Source organism: Lissotriton helveticus (assembly GCF_964261635.1).
Source record: "Lissotriton helveticus chromosome 1_1 unlocalized genomic scaffold, aLisHel1.1 SUPER_1_unloc_46, whole genome shotgun sequence".
NCBI classification, from domain to species: domain Eukaryota; kingdom Metazoa; phylum Chordata; class Amphibia; order Caudata; family Salamandridae; genus Lissotriton; species Lissotriton helveticus.
The window spans coordinates 1199567-1224812 of record NW_027611688.1 but is presented as its reverse complement, the minus strand read 5'-3'; the positions used below and the strand labels follow the sequence as shown (position 1 = coordinate 1224812).

General features: G+C 44.7%; 1 protein-coding gene across 4 annotated transcripts; it reads right to left on the bottom strand.

Annotated features, from left to right (window-relative positions):
- Nucleotides 1-1205: 1205 nt before the first annotated feature.
- Nucleotides 1206-23313, bottom strand: LOC144806110 (uncharacterized). 4 transcript variants are annotated; one of them, XM_078672545.1, is made up of 4 exons: nucleotides 23206-23313; nucleotides 19471-19538; nucleotides 17548-17833; nucleotides 1206-3522 (listed from the first exon to the last, which is right to left on the bottom strand). In XM_078672545.1, the coding sequence occupies exon 4, from the start codon at nucleotides 2870-2872 to the stop codon at nucleotides 1826-1828; it is 1047 nt and encodes a 348-aa protein (XP_078528671.1). In that variant the 5' UTR covers nucleotides 2873-3522; nucleotides 17548-17833; nucleotides 19471-19538; nucleotides 23206-23313; the 3' UTR covers nucleotides 1206-1825. The 4 variants fall into 4 exon arrangements, with proteins under 4 accessions (XP_078528671.1, XP_078528673.1, XP_078528670.1 ...); XM_078672547.1 differs by lacking the exon at nucleotides 23206-23313 and adding an exon at nucleotides 22887-22961; XM_078672544.1 differs by lacking the exon at nucleotides 23206-23313 and adding an exon at nucleotides 22778-22917.
- Nucleotides 23314-25246: the final 1933 nt, after the last annotated feature.

Sequence of the window (25246 nt, the reverse complement as noted above, 5' to 3'; positions counted from 1 at the left end):
TGTGAGGGTTAACAGAGAGCTGCAGCTCACATTCTCCTGCTTCAGGGGTAAATGTCACGCACTGCGAGGGTTAACCCAGAGAGCTGCAGCTCACATTCTCCTGCTTCAGAGGTAAATGTCAGCACTGCGAGGGTTAACCCTGAGAGCTGCCGCTCACATTCTCCTGCTTCAGAGGTAAATGTCAGCACTGCGAGGGTTAACCCGGAGAGCTGCCGCTCACATTCTCCTGCTTCAGAGGTAAATGTCAGCACTGCGAGGGTTAACCCAGAGAGCTGCAGCTCACATTCTCCTGCTTCAGAGGTAAATGTTATGCACTGCGAGGGTTAACCGAGAGAGCTGCAGCTCACATTCTCCTGCTTCAGAGGTAAATGTCAGCACTGCAAGGGTTAACCCAGAGAGCTGCCGCTGTCACAGAACCATTAATGATGCATAAAATGACCAAAACCACAGTCAGCTCTGAAGAATCTTCAGTTTGTGCTTGTTCAATTGTTTTGAGTGTGTTGGGTTTATATGTTTTAGTACTAATCTCTAAAATTAGCTGAAAATACCCTTGTTAGTCCAATCATTGTTCATGGTGTTGATTTTACAGGTAGCCTGGTCAGGTGTTCTTGGATTTCTTTCGTTAAAACTCTCTCACAGAATAAAAACCAACAATGTTTCTTTACTTTTATTCCACTTTGTGCTAGTCTCTCAATGGGTTTCCTGATATTTCATGTTGTTCCTAGCTGTAGGGAAATAAACAATAGCAGAGAATAGACACTTTTATTGATGGTGATGGTGGAGTGCTCGATGATTTTTTATAGGTTTCAAGATTGACAAAAGCTTTTTGCACATTCACTGCCATGATATGGCTTTTCTCCTGTGTGACTTCGCTGATGAATCCTTAATGTTGAAAAATCATGAAAACTACTTCTACATTCACTGCACTTGAATGGTTTTGTTGTAGAGACTCTGCATATACAGAACTCTGCACAAGAAAATAGGCAGTTAGTGAAAGATTGGTTGTTCCGCACTTACACCCAAGAACCCACAATCCCTAGACCGACTAGCTATAGTGTCTCGTTAGCTCCCCAGATCTTCCGAAGATACCTGATGCTTAGACAAACCAGGAACACCGAACTCTCGACCTCTCAGTCGCGGTAGCAATGCGCACCCTTTGGCTCACTCACCCTTGCTTGTCCACACCAAATAATGCAGAGTCTATGTAAAGTTTAAAATGTTTATTTTTCAACTAACAAACTCTGTGCGTTGTTCAATAATGCAGTAAACGAGCTAGCACCAGCAGAATAACACATAAGATAAAAACAATGATCAAAGTTACAATACCATAAAATAAGACGGGGGAGATTATTCTGAATGACCAGTGGATAATACGACTATAATGCCTAGATCACCCTGCCCTGGTAGAATTATGTATATTATATAAAAGAAGATCTCTGGGACAATTCTGGGGAATCCCTCACCATTGAACGTAGGAGCAAGGTTACATCATAGGCTCAGCAAGGCTCTTGTTCGTAGAAGGAAATCTTCCGTCTGTCTTGAGGAAGTGCTGCATGTTAGTATAATGCAAGCCTTTCTCAATCGTGCCAAGAAGTGCCTAATGTTATGTCTAGGTAGTACAAACTGACCAGAACTGGAAAGCACAGTGGCTTGATTTTCAACCTTGTACGCTGTGAGCAAACTATAACGATATGAGCTCATGTGGGCACAAAGGCGTCTTGCACAAGAAGATACAGAGTGTCGTGCACAAAAATAAAAAGACACACAGCTAAAATAGTTGCTAAGGCTAACTTTATTGAAGAATAGCGTGACCCTAGGGGCCGCACTACAGTTTTTTCCCAGTGTGTGCTTGCTGATGCCATCTTCGGTTTGATAAATCACAAAATCTCTTCCCACATACATTGCACTGAAATGGTTTTTCCCCAGTGTGTGTTTTCTGATGTTGTTTTAGGTATGATAAGAGGCAAAATCTCTTCCCACATTCACTGCAATGGTATGGTTTTTCTCCAGTGTGTGTTCGCTGATGATTCCTTAATGTTGAATATTCATTAAAACTACTTCCACATTCACTGCAATTGTATGGTTTTTCTCCAGTGTGTGTTCGCTGATGAATCCTTAATGTTGAAGATACACTAAAACTACTTCCACATTCACTGCAATGGTATGGTTTTTCCCCAGTGTGTGTTCGCTGATGCAGTTTTAGATTTGATAAATCACAAAATCTCTTCCCACAATCATTGCACTGGAATGGTTTTTCCCCAGTGTGCGTTTTCAGATGCTGCTTTAGGTGCGATAATGTATGAAAACTCTTCAGACATTCACTGCAATGATTTGGTTTTTCCCCTGTGTGTGTTTGTTGATGATACTTTAATCCTGAGTAGGATCTATAACTACTTCCACATTCACTGCAATTGTATGGTTTTTCTCCAGTGTGTGTTCGTTGATGAACCTTTAATGTTGATGAGTGACTAAAACTACTTCCACATTCACTGCAATGATATGGTTTTTCTCCAGTGTGTGTTAGTTGATGAACCTTTAATGTTGATGAGTCACTAAAACTACTTCCACATTCACAGCAATGATATGTTTTTTCCCCTGTGTGTGTTCTCTGATGCTTTTTTAGGTGTGATAATCGACTAAAGCTCTTCAGACATTCACTGCAAGGATATGGTTTTTCTCCAGTGTGTGTTCTCTGATGCCGTTTTAGGTGTGATAATCGACTAAAGCTCTTCAGACATTCACTGCAAGGATATGGTTTTTCTCCAGTGTGTGTTCTCTGATGCTGTTTTAGGTCTGATAATAGACTAAAGCTCTTCCCACATTCATTGCACTTGAATGGTTTTTCCCCTGTGTATGTTCGCTGATGACTCATGACTTTAGATAATTCCGTAAAACTACTTCCACATTCACTGCAATGATATGTTTTTTTTCCCCTGTGTGTGTTCGCTGATGCTTTTTAAGGCCTGATAATTGACTAAAGCTCTTCAGACATTTATTGCATTTGTATGGATTTTCCCCTGTGTGTGTTCTCTGATGCAGTTTTAGGCTTGGTAAATATACTCTGTGTTTTATATAGCAGAACCCCCATTTCTTTGAACTTTCAGTTAACTGTGCTTTTCGCTGGTTGCCGTGGAATGGCCTGAAGGAGTTTACAATACACCTCTAGCTATGAATGGTGGTCCTATTTCACTTTAGGAAGCAGAGTACTGCTGTAACCACCTCATGATCAGAGTTGGTATTGGACATGTTTACACAAGAAGTGGTTGATCAGTGTTTCCTTAATTTTCTAGAGGTAATTTCTTCATCTTGAGGCACGGAAGTGCACAGCTGAGACACATAGAACCACCGAATTGCCCTTGATGGTACTTCAAATATCTGTCAGTTTATGTTCAGGTTCGGCTGCCTCTGTCGGCACTTATGTTTTCCTGAATACTGGAACTCAATGTTTCGGACTTTGCTTTTGCAGATTTACAGTATTATCTTCATTATTCTTAAACATTTTGTGCAGTCAAGGATAGTTTTCTGTCGGATGTAAAGAGATTTAAATTACTTAAATGGAAAATACCAGAATGTGCATATTCAATTTCTTGTTGATTGTAAAAGCATCTCATTTATTACTATTGAAACGTATGAAGACATATTTAAGACACATTTAACCATACACAGATCTTTCCATAAAAGTTCCTTTGAATACGCCACATCTTATTTATTTCAGCAAAGGTGTTCATAGAGTAACTTAACAAAAAAAGTGCGCTCGCATAGCACGCATATGATATGGTTATATATAGTTACAGCTTTAGGTAGATTCATATGGTCAAGGTTTTGTTAGAACACGAACAGCTCTTGGAGTAAGAGATGGATCAGGAAGACTCAAGACAGCACGGTGGACATCAGGATGTCGTGCCACAAATCAAATCTTATTGTTCATGGAGGTGACTGGTTTCATTCACAACTAAGTCTTTTTTCAGGAGGGTTCCCCTCGATGTTGTCTCAAGGCTTGATTACGGGGGCCTTTTGTGCACTGATTGTGTTTGGGGCCCTTGTGGCATAAGACTCTAGGAATCTAGATATCGACATAAGACTTAGCATGTCCTTCTTATGGACATGTAAGAAGGACTATAATTTTCTATAGCTTCAAAGTATTTCTCCAGTGGCGGCCGATCTTAGAATGATGTTGTTTACTAATTCTGCTTAGATTTCCAGACTGGCTCGGTCTATCGATTTTCCAAGTGCATCCTAGGCAACTCTTCATCCTATCCCCCCTATCCCTCTAATCTGGATTCTGTCTTCCTAATTGCTTAATCTAGTTTGACGTAATGTATTTCAACTTCCCTTTTTTATATTTGCAGCTGGGCCCTCTCTTCAGGATTTGCTGATTTCCACCTAGTAATCGGATGCATATAACGCTGGGAAGCCCAAAACAGAAGGAGTACCTTCTTCTCTCCTGGCATCTTCTGTCATGATAATGTTTAATGGGCTGTCTTTGTAGAATGGAGTCAAGGAACTTATCTCCGGCCGCCCCATGGTTTGCTCCCTCCATCCCTTCCTTCCTTCCTTCATCTGACCATACCCCCTTCTCCTCAACTCCCCTCCACTTCTCCCCACGTGAGAATGTAGTACTCTGGTCCCTCCCCTCTTTCCACACTGGAAATTTGGTGCCCTTAGCCATGGATTCCTTTTCTCGAAGATCACTAGACTCCAAACTAGTTTCATATGCCTGAAATTCCTAAACTATCATATTCCCCATAAACTATCTAAAAGCGTGTTCAAGAACTTCAATCACAGGCTTCTCAAATTTCTCCCAGAAACCCTTATTTCTACCCCCTATGTCTTCACGAATAAAGGCGCTACTATAAGTGACCTTATCTTTTGCATTAAAAGACCCGCACAATGAAGGAAAGCCCTTTGGCTCTCTGCTCCGGATCACTGCATCCACTAAAGTCCCCCACGGTCGGTCTTAGACTCTTGGTAACTCCCTCAATAGTTGGCCGAGCAGAGGCAACCATCTCCCTTTATAATAATGGGATTATCCTCATCCAAGCATCTGAACGCAGCCTAGATTTACTTGATGAAATTTTCCTCTCATCAAACTCTCAGTGATGAATACGTTTCCTCCCTGACCCAAGAGCTCATCCTAGCCCTTTAGTCATCCCAAGGGTACCACGTTCTGTATCCTCCTCTCCCCTCTACTTGTATTGCTCCACCCCTTTCCCCTCCTCCCTATCCACCTTCATCAGATTACCCAACAGCATTCATTTACCATTACCCTTGCAGCTGTTTCAACCGACATTATTTGTCATAATAGCCTGAGCCCTCATCACACCCCTAGAGCAGCGACCACTGAAATACACTGACTCGATACTAACACCTTCACATCATCTCTGGCCCTTACCACTGAACATTTTTTTATAAAGTTTTATATAGCGCGAACAGAACCCACAAGGCTATCAGAGCGCTTTACAATACACAGTTATTAAACATTAGATGGTTGAGGTAGTAAACATACATTCGGTATTCGCCATTCAGTACAATAGAGGTCGATAGTAGTGTATGGATAGCATGGGTGACTAGTAGTCAACAAAGAATGATCCGCGAGGGAATCAGAACGCTTCACAATACACAGTTATTAAACATTAGGTGGTTGGAGTAGTAAACATACATTCGGTATTCGCCTTCAATACAAAAGATGTAGGCAATAATATATGGATTGCACAGGTGTCTAGAGGTCACAATAGATTTAAAGTCTTAGGATGTGAATTTGTTCATTAGAAGCACTTTTACTTCTTTTTTGAAGGAGGTAAAGGAAGAGATTACGCGTACCACTGGTGGTAGGGAGTTCCAAATCTTCGGTGCAATCCATGAGAATGCTCTGCAGCCAGTTCACTTTTTATGGAAGGATTGTGGTTTCAATAGTAGTGAAGTTGCACTTCGCAGTTGTCTGCATCCTCCCGATCGCTCTAGCTTTAGACCGAAGTAACTGGAGGTATTGCTATGCAGGGCTTTATGGGCCATGAAAGCAATTTTTAGGTGTATTCTTGCCTCGTAGGGCAGCCAGTTCAGAACTTTCAAGGTCTTAGAGATGTAGTTATTTCTTTCAGTTCCTGATAACAGTTTGGCCGCAGCGTTTAACGATGCCCTCAGCGGGCCGGCCAGTATTTGGGGAGACCGCATAGAGTGGTGCGTCCATAGTCTAATCTTGTTATATCTAAAGGGGTCACATAATGAAAAGAGGGGACAGAATTAGAAGGAAATAGGTGTGAATAATCAAGAGGTAAAAGATAAGATCGTACGATGTTTTTATTCACAAGGTACTCAGCAACCATAAACTAGGTTAAGCATAACAATTTTTTCAATATTTTTAGTAGCATTTGTGTGCCCACATGCACAACGCGAAGGGAAGTGATAGTGCTGTGAAGGGATTTCGGTGAAAAAGTGCAAAAGGCTCACATTATAATTTACAAACAACTCTTTAGATGCAAACAGAGTTTTATTGATAGACAATAGCCAGGCTTGAGAACTGCGAGAAAGTACCTTTTCTCTTTAGCAAACCGTAGTCTTTCGACAATTTCTATTATTCCAACCGCGATGGACATGCCCCCTAACCATACTTCCTAGTTACAGGCAAGGCACGGTGGTTAACGTACGGGAATTCTTGCCGTCCGCATGAACTTTGAGCAACCTGCCCAGTCCCGCGTTTGGTTACCATTTTTAAGACTTATACGTAGGTAAGTGGCGGCGTGGTGGCTTCTGCCAACGATTCTCTTTCCACAACTATAAATAAATAATATGACAATTTCCAGAGGCACCGTATGACGCCCAGTTTTCATCATTTCAGCACAGAGAATTTCTACCGTCCGTAACCAATACTGCTCAAGTCGTGACACCGATCACAGTATAGGTAAATCCTCCCTCCTCCCCCCCTTTAAGTGTCCTGAACTTAAAATAGGCTAGTTTCCCAGCTTATTGAACGAGGATTGTTTACAATTCGTTTTTTCCCCCCTGTACTTGACTTGCAGATCATTGTGAAAGCGAGTTCACACGAAGTTCCAGGCAAACCCGACCATGGGGTCCTGGAGGTAAGATAATGCGCATTTTTACCGAGGCACTAATGGTGATCATTTCTAGAGACCTGCTAATTATGGCATATCCTTGACCTTACTTAATACCCATATCGCGCCCTGTGTGTGCTAGTAATTTGCTTTACAAATATTTGCATCTCTATGATGGGGTTCATAACACACACTCAATGATGATGTCCTTCAAATACAAGCCAAGTTCTATCTACGATGGGCGACACACGCCTGGTCCGATGATTGTTAGTCACTCTGGTTTTGTATGTCAAATTTCTCCATTTTATACCCAAGCGGGTGTTTACCTGCGCAGGGCAATGTAGGGATCTTTTCAATAGACCCGGAGTATAATTTTGCTTTTTAACTTTTCCCTTTAGGTAGTCTGCCCACCACATCCCTCCGTCCTGAGGAAGACCCGTTCTGTAAGGGTAACTTTCCCTACCCAATCCAGGGTCGAAACGTAGACTACTCATTCCACCCGTACCAGCTTCTACCCCCAAGCAAGATTAATACAGCTACAATAGGAGCCTGGTCTTGGAATTTGCTTGACTTATTGCTGTCTTTTGTGGCCCCGCGATGGGGAACCACGTGGAATAATGTTTTGACTAAACTTAAAGAATTTAAATTAATTGTTTGTTAAGAACAAGTACACTTTTTTTCACTTTTTCACCGAAATCCCTTCACAGCACTATCACTTCCCTTCCCTTCGCGTTGTGCATGTGGGCACACAAATGCTACAAAAAATATTGAAAAAATTGTTATGCTTAACCTAGTTTATGGTTGCTGTGTACCTTGTGAATAAAAATATCGTACAATCTTATCTTTTACCTCTTTTGATTATTCACACCTATTTCCTTCTAATTCTGTCCCCTCTTTTCAGTCTGGGACCCCTTTAGATATAACAATTTGCTACCCAGGTCCCTTTGACTTTGTTTGGGTTAACCCTTTTTCATAACATAACATAGTCTAATCTTGGTAGCACTATGGCTTGTACTGCCATTTTTAAGTCGGTCTGTGGGAGGAAGGGTTTACGTTTCCTTCGTATACTCATCTGGTGATTAGCTCCCTTGGTGGCATTAGTGATTTGTGCCTGCATGTTCAGGTGTTTGTCTGTGGTGACTCCCAGGGATTTCCCGGAGTCAATGATGTGTAGAGCACAGTCAAAGGAAGTTAGATGTTTCAACCATAAGTCTATCTTGGGTGTGTGATTGGGTGGGGAGATGAGGAGGAATTCAGTTTTTTTGGTGTTAAGCAAGAGGTGGTTGCCAGTGAGCTAACTTTGAGTATTCTGTGGAATAGCGTTGAGGGAGATAAAGTCTTCTGGTGAGGAGATTTTAATATACAGTTGAATTTAAAAAAAAATTAATTTAAAAACATTTATTAAGCGCGCTTATACCACGCGGTTTCATGGCGCTTTTCAGATTGCGAACCAACAACAGTTGGGCGTCGTCCGCATATAGGTGATATAGAATGTTCGCCGAGTTCAATGCGTTTGCCAGGGTCTCCATGAGAAGATTAAAAAGAATGGGTGAAAGTGCTGAGCCCCCGCTGTCAGCACTGATGCATCTGTGACACCCTTTCTGGAAAAACCCTGACACTTGCTATCTCGGAACCCCCTAACATGACCAATAACATGGCGCCTATCTACTCATCGATCAGTTTATGAGTCCCACACCCCAACTCCTCAATCATGACTCCATCTCTATTCCCCCCTCCCCTGGTTCTCCCTACTTAGCTTCTCCCTAACACCATAAACCGGAGCAGTCTTACCTGGCCTCCTGGCCCACATCACGAGCTCCTGTTCCCACATTACTAATGATGCCAAACTGACCGAGATTTCTCAAGAGCTTCATCAACTTAAGGTTGAGGTTTAAAGCCTAATATCCCTCACCTCTGAGCTCGCTAATTGTTGGTGTCCCACCAGGCTGATGGGTAAGAATAGACACTCCCTTTAGCAATCCAATAACAATCATGTTAGACAGAAGTCACCCCTCACATCCAATGGGATCCCAGCAATCGCAATGTCTCCTCATGTGATCTGGAAGACAATTCCCTACCCCCACGCCTCCACCCGACCCATCAGGATGAAAGATACTCTATTGAACAACAATATTTACTCCCTCCTCTTTCAGTCAAATCGACATTGAGATCCTTGGCCCAATCCCAAAGCAGTTAACAATTCCAACTTCAAGTAAATTCCCATCACTCAGGCTGCCTCCGCTGTAGCCATACCCTACTTGAAATGTACGCTACTCAACTGCAGACCGGCATCTAAACACGCAGTCCTGACTGAAACTTGGCTCAATGACTCCTTCACACCAATGATCGACATTCTAGTACCGCCCAGCTACGACATCATCAGATTAGATAGACGAAACAGACCTGGTGGAGTTAACCCCTGTACTCACGGCAATAATCTCTCTATTAAAGAAGCACAAAATGTTACTCTCATCTCGTGTCAATATCTAGGCATCGATATCCTGAGTACAGATTGGCCTCGATACAAACTGTATGTGTTAACACCCACCTCCAGGAGATAACCTCCCATTTATTGAGCAAATTATGGAAATCATCACAACCAACTCCAGTGTATACTGCGCCCAAATCTTTCTTGGTGACTTCAACCTCTACTGGAATGAACCGATGACCAATCAGTGATTAGCCTAAAAACCTTCCTAGCTGATCTAAACTTGATCCAAATATGCGAAAGTCCTACAAACAACGTGGGAGCGACCTTGGATCTAATTGTCTCTAAAGCTAATTCGATTCAACTGGAATCTATCATTCCATCTGATTGGACAGACCATCACTGCATCACTTTGCTCATCACTGAATCGCTGTCCTCAAAACAGGTTCAAATAAAAAAAACAGACACTGGAAAAAGAGCCCTGGAAACATAAACCTTAAAGAACTCACATCTAACAGCAATTACATCCTACCCCCTCCTGAAGACATGTCAGATGTCCATGACCTTACTGATCATTACACTAATTCAATGACAAACATTCTATACTATGGCACCCCTCCAACTAAAAAGAGTATCCACCGAAGACTCCGAGCCTTGGTACAATGGTAGTCTCAACGCTGAAAGATGCAATCTAAGATTGAGTGAAGGGTCATGGAGATTCTCCTCCCCACTCAAACACCTCCAGCACCTGAGATCTCTAAGAATCATTTACAACAAACACATACATAGCTCAAAAGCAAACATCTTTAGGAAATAGCTAAACAATGCCAGGAATCGACCTAAAAAACTGTTTGAACTCATTAAATTGCAATCTAACAGGCAGCCCCAACCTGCTTTCTGGGTTTAATCTACAGCCTAACTGCGAAGAACTTGCCGCCGCCTTCCGGGGAAAGACGAAAAAAATTGAATGTGACTTAAAGACTTCATTGGATCGCCTCCCGGCGCCTTCACACGTCAGCCCCCGCCCACCCATGTGGCCTGAGCATCCTGCACACCCCCCAAAAAAATATTGCCGCGTGGAGGAATATATATCGTTGATTTTATCATAAAAAAGCATGCCTTTTTATCACATAGCTCCTGGGAAACCTCGGTGTTGGCAGAGGCCGAGGGGGCTAGGAGGGAATTAATCACAGTGATGAGTTCCCTCTGGGATTTAATGGATTCCGTCATCTTGGAATAGTAGATAACCTTTTCCTCATTAATAGCTAGCCTATATTCCTTCAATCTGAGTTTATGCAGGTCCCTTTCGGCTGGGATAAGCTCACGGCGCGCATACCTGCCTTAGGTTTCTCAACCTTTCGGTGAACCAGAGCGCCGAAGGGCATTTTCTGGCCACATAATGCTCCATAGCCACCAAGAGCCAGTTCGAAAAATCATCATAGATTGAGTTCACATCCAGGTGGGGGAGACAGCAATAATTACTAAGCTTAATTAGAAGACCCTCCTTATTTATGCAGCTACGGTTTCTCTTCATCTCCACCCTGTTCTTAAAATTGGGATCTGGGTGGGATTCTGCAATTCTCAGAAAAAATGGAATGGCGTAATGATGAGACCAAGAGAGTGGGACGGGATCATTCACCTCTATCCTCGGATCGTTAGAGAATATCCCGTCCAGAATGTGTCCTGCCGTATGAGAGGGGCTCCTCACCAGCTGAGGAAGGCCACAGGAGTCCATTGCTACCAGGAAAACCTGCCTTTCAGAGAACAGAGTTGTCTCCAAATGGAAGATAAAATCACCCAAAAGAGTGACATTGGATCTAGCCAAATAAGGCTCAATCCGATTGCTGAAGTCCTGATTAAACATTCCTCTGGGTCCGGGAGGCCGGTAGCTGACCACTCCCACAAAACTATCTGTGGGTAGGATCTTCAAGGAGAAATATAGGGCCTGACAAGGATCTGAGGGAGTGGTGAGGGCCTCAGTGAAGCACGAGAAGGTGTCGTTTTAAAGGACTCCCAAACCCCCCTATCAAGTCTGGACAGAGCATACCCTGAGGGGATGGCCTCCACCAGGTCAGGCTCTGAGCAATCTCTAGACCAGGTTTCAGTAATAAATACCCAATCAGGCCTACGGAAGGAGACAAAATCATTAAATTCTGCTCTATGTTTAATCAGAGATCTGGCGTTCAGGAGTAGGCACAAAAAGGATTGATTCATGGGTAAGGGTAGGGCTGACACGTATCCCCTTGTTTTTTTTTAGCTACCCCCAATGGAATGACTGTCTTACAGTTAACACACTCATATAGCCCAATGCTCACAGTTCATCGACCTGCAGTGCACATCCTTCTATCTTTCTATCCTTGAAGCTCCAAGAGCTGTCCTCTCGGGTAAACAAGGGGCTTACCAGGGTCTACAACAAAAAGGACAGCGTCCCTGGCACAAGGCATAAACTTGACACAGACAGGCGTGCCTTTGGCGCGCCTGCTGCGTGCGTTCACTGCGCGTCCGGCCCGGCATTCAGATTAAATAGCTGGGCCAGTCATGAACAACTAGAGCGCTGCCCATCGATCTGGGACAGGAAGTGGAATAGAGCAGCAAGAGTGAAACACTCACTTCCCTCCATACAATTGGCGAGCCGTGGTGGACCGGGGAAGGAGCAAAAGACCCCCACAACCCCCCTCCCCGAGATGAAAAACAAGCATTTGCAATGCAATAGGTCTCGCATTAGGAAAGTTTGAGCCATTGGTATTGTGAATTACATTTTTTTTATTTATGTGTTGGTTGTGAAAATAGCTATAGTAATAGCTAAAGTAATAGCTTTGTCATTTACAATGCCAATAGTTTTAACTTTCACAAATGTAACACCTATAGCATTTGTAATGCAATATGTGTTGTACTTTCACGAAAACCCAAGAACAGAAGTGAAATATTAACATTTTTTTGCGACATTTATAAGACAAACGTTATTGTTGTTCGAGTACTTTACGCTGGTGTTTGGATTCCTGTAAATCCCCAGTGTTGCAGGGTGCTTAAGAATTTTGTGATCACAGTGGTACTGTATTCCGGGCTGGGGGGAGGGGAGGAGAGAGAGAGAGAGGGAAGGGAGGGGAGGAGAGAGAGAGCGAGAGAGAGAGAGGGGAGAGAGGGAAGGGAGGGGAGAGAGAGAGAGACACAGGGGAGGAGACAGAGAGTGAAGGTGTCTCTTTTCAGTCGTCATCTGCATGACGTCACGAGCTGTCAGCAAAACCAAGCGCTGCTGAGTTTCGGAGCAGAGACAGAGGGTCCGAAGCGCTAGAAGCGGGTCCGAGGCGCTAGAATCGCATCCGAAACCAGACATCCAGGAACACAAACCAACCGGCAGCATTGAAAGAGAAGCTGAACACTCGTCAGAGGTTATAGCTGCCAGTCAACACTGCAGGGCACGGGAGCTCTCCAGAGACACCGGGAACTTCCTGAGACAAGCATTGTGCACCCCGAGGTGTGTACATTTCCATGCATAACCTGTTCTTCAAAAGGGACCTCAAAGTTCTCCTCCTCCAGAGACACCTCCAAAAGTAATTCACGTCCTCTTGCTATTGTGAGGAAGACTTTCCACTACTGATAATTTCTACTTTCCATGACCATGGAAGTGCCTTCCCAGTGTATGCCTGTGATTGGAGGGTCTGCCTTTTTGCAGTATTTTCCATGTACTGGTGTTCGGTGCCCTTTTGTAACATGCACACACCACTCTGCCCTTGCAACACACGGCTGCTACCTCTCACATGTCTTTACCTTTGATACTTGCACAAGTGCCACCTTGCCCATGTAACGCTTGTTCCTGAGCCTGAGTGTCTAGCACTTATTGCAGGACTATACCTCTAGTCATACTCTGTTTTCGCTTATAACTGCACACTTGTCACTTTCATTTCCTCTTGTGCACTTTTGACTACCTCATGTATTTTGGTTGCTCACAATTGTCACTATTACCTTATGTAAGTAACGAATGTTTTTGCAACCTGTTCTTTTGTAATGTTTCTCATTATGTTTCATTTCTGTTCCTGTTGTGAAGCCTCCGACGCCTTCGGGTAAAGTCCGCGCTATATAAAAATGCATAAATACATGAATAAATAAATACCGCCTTCGGGTAAAGTCCGCGCTATATAAAAATGCGTAAATATATGAATAAATAAATACCGCCTTCGGGTAAAGTCCGCGCTATATAAAAATGCATAAATACATGAATAAATAAATACCGCCTTCGGGTAAAGTCCGCGCTATATAAAAATGCATAAATAACTAAATAAATAAATACCGCAAATCCAACATCCTCGTCACTCTGCCGGCCTGCGACCAGGAAGTCAGGCAGGCCGGCGCGACAACCGGAAACAGGAAGTAGGAGGGCGGGAGCCTACCCCGCCTCCCACGGAAGAGCTGCGATTGGAGCCGTGTTGGGAGCACCGGAGCAGGCAGGAGCCTACCCTGCGCCCCGGTGCCGAAGGAGGGAAGAAGAGTCCTGCTGCCGGGCCTTGCAGCTGAGGAGAGGAAGCCGGTGAGTGCGTTGCTGAGCTGCGGGCGGGCGAAGGGGCGGGGAAGCATGTGTGTGCGCGCGCGCGCGTGCGGGGGCGGCCTGTGTATGTGTGTGTGTGTGCGTGCGTGTGTGTGTGTGTATGTGTCTTGGAGTGCGTGTGTGTGACTGTGGGGTAGGGGGTGTGTGTGTGTGAGCGAGTGTCTGACAAAAACGAACGAAAGCATTCAGTCTACAAAAACGAAAGAATTCAATTAAAGCGATCGCGCTCGAGAAAACGAAACTGACATCACGCTTACACAGCCAAAGCGCGTGCACGCAGTCAAATCCAGGAGAAGGAAAGCTCGTACACCTTCTCGTCCGTCCTTCCCTCGAGACAGATAACTATAAGTCTCCAACCTGGACGCTTCCTTCGGAAGCTATTCCAGGCGAGACCTAAAAAAGGTGCCTCTTTTTGGTTACACTAAAACCTTGAACAGGGTTGATACTCAGGAGGAAGTAAAACAAATATTGATATGCTATTTTAGAAAACTCAAAATATTGAGGTTGCGTGATTTGCTCTTGTTTCAAAGTGCTACAGGGACATATAATTGATAAGTATGTGACACAGAAACGAAATAACATCATAGTTCAGCTAAATTTGAAGACGTCCAAAAACATGCCTTGTGGACAGAAAGACTCTAGGCAGTGAGATGGGGGGGGGGAGTGTACTGCTGGCACTAAACTGTGAGAGATTTGGGAGTTATTAACGTGGAATTCAAAATTAATGTCGGGTGGCACAGAGTGTCTCCTTTCCACTATAAGACTCACGCAGTCCACTTCCAGATGCCACAGTCTGCATCACAGAACATTTTTGGTTGGCACTATCAAATGTCTTCACTGGTAAAAACATTGTAGGGTGGGTGATGTGCATATTCTCTTGCCTTTGTGTAATGAAAGTAGGCTTGTGGCAGCTGTATTGTGCGATAACCGTGTTTAGGTATACTTGAACATTCAGAATGCAATTGATGTACAGTAAAACAACTAAATAAAATGCACAAAAACCAATACAACACGAAAGAAAACGCAAGGGAATAACACAAAAATGCAAAAATATAAAACAGCAGAACACAACTTAACATACCAGTACAAAACATGCTAACAGAATACAACAAAACACAATGAAACAAAACAGTTTGACACAACAGTGTGCGAACACAAATCAGTAACGAAGCAAAATAGCAGAATATAATGCAAAACAACAGAACAGTACACTCAACACAAAAACCACGATACAATCGTCCTATATCCTGTTGCGTTATTATTGTTTTGTACTCTATTACTGTTGTGATACATAGTTTTAATTCATCAACCTTAAAAAGTGATGCTCCTTTTCCACCAAAAGCTACACATTCCGTTAGAAATCCATTGCCAAACAAATAACCACTGCTAAAGTTGTAAATTACAGCCACTTCAACTCTGCAACCTCACAGGATACCAATGAACCCCAAACTGTGCTCAGATCATGTCCTAAAATGGTACTTCGCAGGTTCAGATTATGTAGCCATCCACGCATCTCTAGCAGGTCTATGATTAACAATTTAAAGACTTAAATAGGTATAATCTGGAAGGTGAGGGGTAATGTGACAGATACTCCCCTTCTTCTGTGTTATAAATAAAGTACAGGACTAGAGCATATTCCAATGGACTTCTGTTCCAAGAACTAGGCATCGTGAGATTCGACTATCTCAGGGGAAGGCGAAAAGCAATTTATTCGTTGACAAAAAGAGTGTTAATGTAGTAAACGACTGTCTGGCAAGAAGAGGTTATGTAAAAAATAATTACCAAAATGTAAAGGCCTGTGGCAAACATAATTCAAAAATATAGGGGCTTGTGGTAAACATAATAGGGTACAGGGAATGGCAGGTGAATCCAAAGATGGAGATTAAAGGATGTCTACTTTAGAACAAGAGAATGGGCTGTGGGTAGTCTGGATAACCCAAGTGCTATCTGTCATCACTTTTCTATACCTACACAGCTGATACTTTCGTCTTTTGCTCCTTCTTAGTTTAATGCTTTGCACTCTAGTATCAGGGTGCACTAATGAATGCAACTGAACAGTTAATACAGTGTTATCCCCTGACCAGCCCTGGTGCTCCTGACTGGAGTCAAAGCACATAATATTGAGATAGAAAACACCAGGGCCCAACCTAAAATAAAATTCAGGTCTGCGAAAAGATCTAGTGTTCTGGTATTTGTTACTCGTATTGTGTGCCCATTTCCATCCATCAGTGCTTAATTTGTGCCAGTGGTTGCAGGTGCCAACAGGATTCATGTTTCATCATCAAAATTTGATCCAGAGCAAGAGAGACAAAGGCAAAAAAGGGATAAAATTAGAAAGATAAAAGATAGTAAAACAGTGAAAGAAGGAGAAAGAACCTGAAAAAGTGAGATAAAGAGACAGGAAGCTTAGGTTAGGGAGTGGAAGAAATAGGCATGAGATGGAATCAAGATCAGGCAGCCTTTGTTCACCGCAACCCAAGTACTGGACAGAGCAAGCGGGACTCACAAGCAAAACTTTGGACCGGCCACTTATGTTTTTTTGGTAAATTAAGCACTGCTAATGACAGCATGTTAAGCTGGTCTCTATAATAAAGATGGTACAGCGTATCTCTCCACAAAAGTCGTCATCCTTGGCCTAATGAAGGATGACAGAAGCACCGGCCTGAATGTCTCTGAATGTCTCTTCCCCCTCACTGCACACTTTTGTCATGGTCAAGGACACTGGAATTATGTGATTTGCAGCTGTGTCATTTTCCACATAATTATAGATTTACAACATAATGCATCATCTGCTGCATAATCTGAAGATTTCGACGTAAAAAATTGTTTGTAGCTCAAACGGATCAAAAGTTACAAAAAACTTGGTTTTGAAAAAAAAAAAAGTTACAAAAAACGCAGCAGTATCTGATGCTGCACAGTGGAAGGCACTTGGAGAGGTTGATTAGTCACCTTTGTGTTGCTTATTGTTGTATTCGAGTGTCAAACTGGTACTAATGAGGTGAAATTTTGACCAGATATTGTAAAGATAACAACATATTGAGGTTATACTATGTGCCGCATCATACAGCTTAATTTGCCTTTTCTTGTTACATAATTTAGTCAACCCTGCAGTATAGCTTTGTCATCCCCTGCCACATAATTCCAGTGGGCCTGGTCATGATTAACCAGCCTCGTCAAATTTGTGTTCTGATCAAAGAACGCACTGGGTCGGCTTATCACTTTGCACCAATCATTTGGTGTAAATATTGGTCTCAGACATCTTGTATAACCGGTGCTTTCAATGACCGGTGCTTTCAATGGGCAGGTGCTCGCACTTTTTTTAATTTGAAAGGTCGAGCACCTGCACTTATCAGCGGGAGTTCAATACTTTTAATGGGAAAGGACCTGCACTTCTCAAGAACACACAGGTACGCTGGAACAGCGAGTACCTACACTTCTGTGATTCTATTTTAACCACCGTTTACAATTACCACAAAAAACACAGGCCGATGAAAATGTGCGTATCATGATGCCTTTTCAGACAGTACCTGGTGCTCATCTTCCATCACGTTACTGGCGAACTCAAAAACCAGCTCATTCTGCTGTACGACAGAAGTCATGGTGCCGCATCTCCCGGTCCCAGCGGCGCGCGAGAAGCCCCAGCGTAGCCTCCTCGCGGGACTGTACACAGATGACGTCAGAGCGTCTGGTGAGTCAGCGGCCCGGGTCAGATGTCGGGGTTTCCCCCCTAGCACGTGAGGTTTCTCCGTCACCATGCACACACCGGCGGAGGCTGTTCCAGGTTTTCCCTTTCAGTCAAAAGCGTCTCCAACCCTGAAAAAGACAAACAGAAGAAGAGCAAACTTAACAAAGTCATCTTTTGCTCACAAAGCACATCGAAGCAAGAGCAACAATTTCCACAGCCAGAGGAAAGTCAGCCGCTCCCACTCAGTTCCTCTTAAACTTTCCATGGTCACTTCAAACCCCACATCTGACAGCATTTAGACGCTTTACACGACTTTGCCCTCGTATTGCAAAACGAGCACAGGGGATAAACAATTCGTACGCTAGAAGCAACCTGGCTTTACCTAAAATTATTTCATGTTATCAATAGCATAGACAATAAATATACCGTTCTTATTTCCAGGGTCAATTAAAGATAGGTTTATGTTTCTCAGTTAACCGGTCGGCTGAAATAAGGGGTGACAAAGAAAACCCACGTACTTTTCAGATTCTGTTCCAATTCAGCAGCCCGTCGGCAACCCAGCGCTGAGCAGCATAGTATAGCAACCCTTCCATAAAAAAGCACTGGCCAAAACAACTGCGCCTGCAGCCCGCCCGTGTCCTCGCTCTTGCGCAGCCTCACCTTGCATTTTCGCCAGTCTCATGTCCGTTTCAGTTTGAACACTCATAGCCAATAAAAAAAAAACGGAAGTCAGGCACTTTTGCCTGAGACGGGGGCGGGGCCTGCAATCCGGCAGGAAGTCCCGCCCGCCGCCACAGCCGCCGCTGCCGAGGAAGAAGTGGAGCCGGCCGACTGATGGCCTCTCCGCATCCCGGGGTCCCAGGTGCTGGAGGGAGCCCCGGAAGTGAAGTCCTGCCCCCTGGTACCAGCGCTGCCATAGATGACACACTGAACACGCCGAAAGAGCCCGGTAAGTGGTGGGGGTGGGGGTGGGGGTGGGGGTCGCGCGTGTGTTCGAATGTGTCTGTGCGTGTGTCTGTGTGTGTGCGCGTGGGCTTGCCTGTGTGTTTGCGTGTGTGTATGCAGTGTGTGTGTGCCTGTGTATGCCTGTGTATGTGCGCATGCATGAGTGTAGAGTGTTTGCGCAAGGGAATGTGGACAGGGGAGGGGCACGGCGCCGTGCGCGCTCACGAGGTGAAAACTGAGCTACTCTGCGCTCGTGCACCCTTTCCTGTCCACATTCCCAATAACGGATCACAATAGTTGTCGAAGCAGACTCTGCTATCAATGCTTCGCATTGAAGCAGAGGTCGTGCTTCGACCTAAAAAGCAGAAGAGTACCTGGAAAGTATGCAGTAACCCCACACAAGTAAGCAATTATAATAGTTTTTAAAACATTCCCCCAATTAGAACGCACACAATGATTCAATAAAATTTTAAAATCACAGTCACTGTCTAAACGCAGTAGCAACGCAACAGCGTGGCACCTCTAATCAGGGTGAACCACCATCACGTGGTGTAGAGGAGGAGACAAATGTGATATAGTTAAGGAACTGCTGGGCAAAACTGACCTAAAAAGGAACTGGGCCTGCACTGCACCCCCAACATGTTCCAAGAGTGGAATGTGGCTCCATCATATTATTATCAGAAGTTTGATAACAACAAGAATAGTGCACAGAGAGAGTCAAAAGTTGAACTAAAGAGACTAAAAAAAACAGAGATCAAGAAAAGGAAGAGAGAAAGAAGAAACAGAGGAAAAGGAAACATAAAGTTATAGGAATCCTTACCTGACAATTATTTTTTTTGTTCCCCCAAGAGTGGCAGCCACGTTGCACTGCCTGTCATCCCAGAATACCTTGAAAGGAAGTAAAGAAATAATTTTGCATCAGGCGACAATCACACTTCATCACATTTTACAAATAACCGTCTTGGATTTACAAAACAACCGAGCCCAGGGAGTACCAGGGGCGGACTTCAGCCTCCTTTAACAGCTATTGCTGTGAATGTTCAACAATTAACCACCGTGGTCTCACATGCGGCTGTTAACTGTTCAAGTTTCACAGCAACAGCTTTGAAACAAAGGTTTCAGAGTACCGGCGGTGTTTCAAGCCCCTCGGTCTCTGGGACACCGTTGTTTTATTAATTAACACATTCTGCCCTCATGGGGCAAACAGTGTAATGACCTTATAGTCAGCCGTCGCTGGCGATACTGCCCATTAAAGGACCGCTCCCTGGTAAAGACCCTTGCCTTTGGAGCTACAACAAGCTTCAAAGCTATATTAAAGGTTTCAAATAATTACTGAAGGCATAAACATGGTTACTCAGTCAGAGAAATAATTATCATAATATTTGCAGGAGGATCACATAAAGGTAACCTCTAAAGTATATCAAAAGCCAGAATTAGAAATAACTCCAGCTGTAAAGTCAATAGACAGACCACACACAACAAATGTGTGCTAAAATATGAGAATTTTTTTTTATAATATCAAATAGCAAACTGATATAGAATCTGCTCAGTTAGGAATCAAGGAAAAGTTCTTACGTTTTTAGACAGAGAGAACACATTATTGACATGGTTCACGATGAGGTAAAAATGACAGCAATCAATGAATAGTCATGAAAACATGGCACACCAAAATGTAATTTAATAAACCACACCTACAAACTGAATAATTAATTGTGACTCTTCCCCAAAAAGCCACAAGTCATTTTACAAGGTAATTCCCTAACATATTAACTGGATCTTAATCACAGTATACGTTTCTGGCCATTCATCATTGACCCAATTTGTACGAGAACATTTGCTGACAGCTTACTAGTTGTTTATTAGAAATGCCTACAACTTGGACTCCTTTCCCAAGAGGGGTGGGTTGGGAGCTCCCGTCAGTCTGACTGTGGAACGGGAGGCACATTTATTGATTAAAAGTGATGCTGGATTCCCATTTACTTCTTCTACAAAAGGGCCCCTCTGGGTGACCTCTAGGACGGCACCAAGCATGCAATCCTTCTCCCGTCTCAGGCACAGTCATTGTGTCTGATTCAGTCCAGTAGAAACTCCTAGTGTAGATGCAAGTTGTGGAAAATCCTTATTAATCACTGAAGGATTTTGTTGAAATCCTGAATTTGTTGAGAATTTGGCATTCTATTCTGCACTGGGCTGTGGGGCCATCGGGACTGAAGGCATGTTCCAATATATCTGCCTTTGATTCTGCATGCTCGGCACAGAGGCCAGTTGGGCTGGGACCATTGACTGTGACATCCCATTCTGTGCCATCTGATTCATGTTCCAGTTCCCAGGTTCCAGCAAACATCGCAAGGAGCGTGTCTTATTCTGCACACTATTTGTGTTTGAGGTATTTAAATTGCCACTGTCAGTAAAACCTACACCCTGAGCAGGGCCGCACTGGCCGTAACGGGCTTCCGGTGTTTCCCCGAGGGGCTGGAAGAGTGGGGGCTGATTCTTCAGTGCTGGGAAACGTATTTGTTACTGGGGGCTGGTTTTGCTGTGGTGCTGCTATATCGCCCCCCTCAGCAACAAAAGAGGCAGGGGGCTGGTCTGTCAAAATTGTCAGGCCTGGTTTGGGTTCCCAGTCCGGCCCTGACCCAGAGGAACATTTCCTCCTTGCACATACTGAACATCATTACTCTGCACCCCAACGCCGTGCATATCCAAATTCACACCAGCAACAAACCCAGAATCAAAACAAGAATACAATCCGTGAGAACCACTATCGTCACCCGTATGGAACATTTTTGTCTGAGCGCTCATTATTTTTTTTTTCTGCTTAGGAACAACATTCTCACTACAGAACTTTGCGTAAAACAAAATCTCATCCGGAATGTTAGCCCCTCACATTTTGCTGGATATGTGGACTAACCTCTGGATGCAACGCTAAAAGATGCGCCCTCTTTTACCCGGTCTTCGCCTTTGCAATATTGTCTGTAACTCTGCATTAATCTCTTGTACTATATAATAAAATATTTTGAGGCGCTTCACTCTGTGGCTCTTCAATTGGCCAGTTTACAAGCAACTTACACTCATTCCATAAATCTCTTGGGACAACAATTAACAAACTTAAACTCAGCTCTCGACCACCCCGCATGGATGAACAGGCCTAATCTCCACTGCATCCATCCTGGAGTGGCCCCACCTCCTTTGAACCACCCAAACACAGGACAGGCCTCACCTCCTCTACAGCCTCCTGAACAGGCCTCTCCCACTCTGCACCCCTGGACAGGCCTCATCTCCTCTACACCCCCCTAAACAGGCCTCACTCACCTCCTCTGAGCCCCCTGGACAGGCCTTGCTTCCTCTGCATCCCGCGACAGGTCTCGCCTCCTCTGCAGCTACCTCCAAACAGGCTTCACCCCCTCTACATCCCATGGACAGTCCTCCCCTCCTCTGCACCTGCTGGACAGGCCTCACCTTCTTTGTGCCTCCCCTGGACAGGCTTCACCTCTTCTAACCTCCCCCCGACAGGACAGGTCTCACCTCCTCTTCCCCTCCCCCCTCTCCACAGGTCTCACCTCCTTTGCCCCTCACCCCTTCTCCACAGGTCTCAACTTCTCTGTACCACCCAAACAGGTCTCACCTAGGCTGCACCCCTGGACAGGCCTCACCTCCTCTGCACCCCTGGACAGGCCTCACCTCCTCTGCACCCCTGGACAGACCTCCCCTCCACTGCAACCCCCTGGATAGGCTTCCCCTCCACTGCACCCCCCTGGACAGGTCTCACCTACAATGCAGCTCCCAGGACAGGCCCCACCTCCTCCGCACCCCAGGACATTCCTAACCTCCTCTGTACCCCACTAGACAGGCCTCACTTCCTCTGCACCCCCCTGTACAGGCCTCACCTATTATGCACCCCCCAGCTCTGTACAGGCCTCACCTCCTCTGCACGGCACCACACCAGAGAACAGGCCTCTTCTGCAACCCCCCACCAGAAAAGCATCACCTCCTGTTCACACATGGACAGGCCTCACCTCCTCTGTACCCCTGGACAGGCCTCTCCTCCTCTGCCCCCCTGGACAGGCCTCACCTCCTCTGTCCCCTGGACAGGCCTCTCTTCCTCTGCCCCCCTGGACAGGCCTCACCTCCTCTGTCCCCTGGATAGGCCTCTCTTCCTCTGCTCCCTGGACAGGCCTCTCTTGCTCTGCTCCCTGTACAGGCCTCTCCTCCTCTGCACTCCTGGACGGGCCTCACCTCCTCTGCTCCCTGGACAGACCTCCCGGTGAAGGATTCATATTAAGGACAGAGGAGCCCAGAGTTCATTCCCCCATACAGCACCTCTGACTCCGCCCGGAGCCTCATGGAGCTATGCACAGGCCCCGAAGAGAGACACTGCTCCCCTGGACAGGCCTCACCTCCTCTGCACCCTTGGAGAGGCCTGTCCTCCTCTGCTCCTCACTCAGGCTCATCGGCAGGAGGAGCTGAGCTCTCCTGATGTCACCATGAATGCCGGGGGAGTGTGCGGGGGGGGATCTTCATAAATTGCAGGTAAGTGAGTTAGCAGCTCTCCTACCTGAGCAGAAACCTGTCAAGGCTCTCTCCTCCTCCTGGGGGCAGATCAGGAGTCTGAGGGGGGGCGGGTCTGAGGGGGGCAAGGGCAGATCTGGGGTCTGAGGGGGGGCAAGGGAAGATCTGGGGTCTGTTAGGGTCTGAAGATGGAGGTAACTGCCCACCAGACAGGGCTCCTTCCTCCTCTGCAGCAGGCTGGACAAACCAGGAGAGGCAGGAAGTGATGTCACCACCGCTGCTCGTGCTGTCCCTGCCGCCGCTGACCCGGAAGAGGAAACCCATCTTCCTTTCATACAAAGTGCAGCTCAGTGGGTTTCATCAGCAGGCGAGGAGCACCCTCTAGTGGCCGCTGACGGAACTGCTGCCTCCAGGCTCCAGCAGTGAATACATTTCACACAACCAAGCACTTATACCTGTAAAGACCTGGGATTTCAGATGTCACAGACATGAATGTTTTTAAGGGTCAGACAGTTCAAGTATAGGGCCTCACACTTGGCTGCCGCTGTGAAAAAGTATTTATAGCTTCACTTCAGATGAGCATCTTCCAAACACTGATGTAAAGGACTTAAGAGTATTTACAGAAAGGTGACAACTGGAAGCGACAGTCTGTATTTCAAAGAACATATCTGAATTTCAATGAGTATATCTGTATTTCAATGAATATATCGGTATTTTAATGAATATATGAGTATTTCTGTCAGTTTTGCAATTAAACTGGACAGCTTATTTATTCTTTTAAATAATTTATTTGCAGTTTTTCAAATCCACAACGTGCTAGATAGCAAAGTAAACAGAGGTAAATACCACGGAGTTTTAAACACCAGATCAAGTACAATGAGGCATAGGTCATGTGTCAAAGCGACAATTGAAGGAACAGCTTATTTCTAATTTTCCTGTGACTGTGGCTTATTCCTTATATTTGATACGGTTTTATATCCCCGAACAAGACTGAATTGTAGGTTCTAATATTAACCCCTTAAGTGCTGAACGTTCGAACTGCACCTGCGCAATGGAACGTCCAGCACTGGAGCTGGACGTTCCATAGCAGCTATGAGGTTAAGATAGCGGCCTCTTTCAGGCTTTGGTGTTTTGTTTACAGTAACCACCATCCTCTCTCAACAAAGATTCACTGACAAAAAAAAAGCAATTTATCTTTGAAACAACTAATTCCTAAGATAGAGATATCAAGTATGAACCAGAAATTTCTTACACAGTTTGCATTGTATCATAAAGATGAGTGGGTGTTACTGGTCTGAGGAACAGGGGAGGGGCATTTCACTACTCGAAAATATTCTACTCCTTCACATAGTCCCCTCTATCATAGTTAGGGTTCCCGGTTTTATGGTATTTATTTTTTTGCCATTTTTTCTATATTTATCCACATTTATTTTTGCCACAAGCAAAAGACGACGCTACAGCTAGTATTTTTCCACATTTATTTAAATTGACAATTTTATTAGTTTTCTAGTACAATATAGTATATATTGTACTAGAAAACAAATAACAAGCATTGGCATAGCCAATAGGTCTCCCCTTTGGAAACTTAGAAGTATTTAGTTATGCAGCACAATATCCTTGGTGCAACAACATCAACTGTCGCATGGATAAACACTTAATAAGGTCCCAAAGGCGAGACCTATTGGCTATACCAATGCTTGTTAAGGTTTATGGTTCGATAATGGGGCCACTTTAATGTTGGTGCCAAAATAGGAAGGAAGTGCACGTGAAAGCGGCTCATACATGAATAAATGGGACTGTGCCAGTGCTGGCATCAGGCTATCGTGCTGTGCCAGGCCTCGCTGCCACTTACTAATGTAACCACTACAGCCTGTGATGCCCACAATGCTACAGACCTAGAGTACCAGCAGGCTAAGGGATCCCTGCTCTCAGCAGCAGCGTTCCCTTCATTTAGTTAGTGCAGGCTGTGATGCCAACTTAAAAGGGGCTCCAAATCCGAGACAAAAATAAAATTAAAACAAATACAAAGTGGTCGTGGTACCTATTGCATGCACTGGGCAGTGGTAGGCAGTGTAACCAGGTCCACT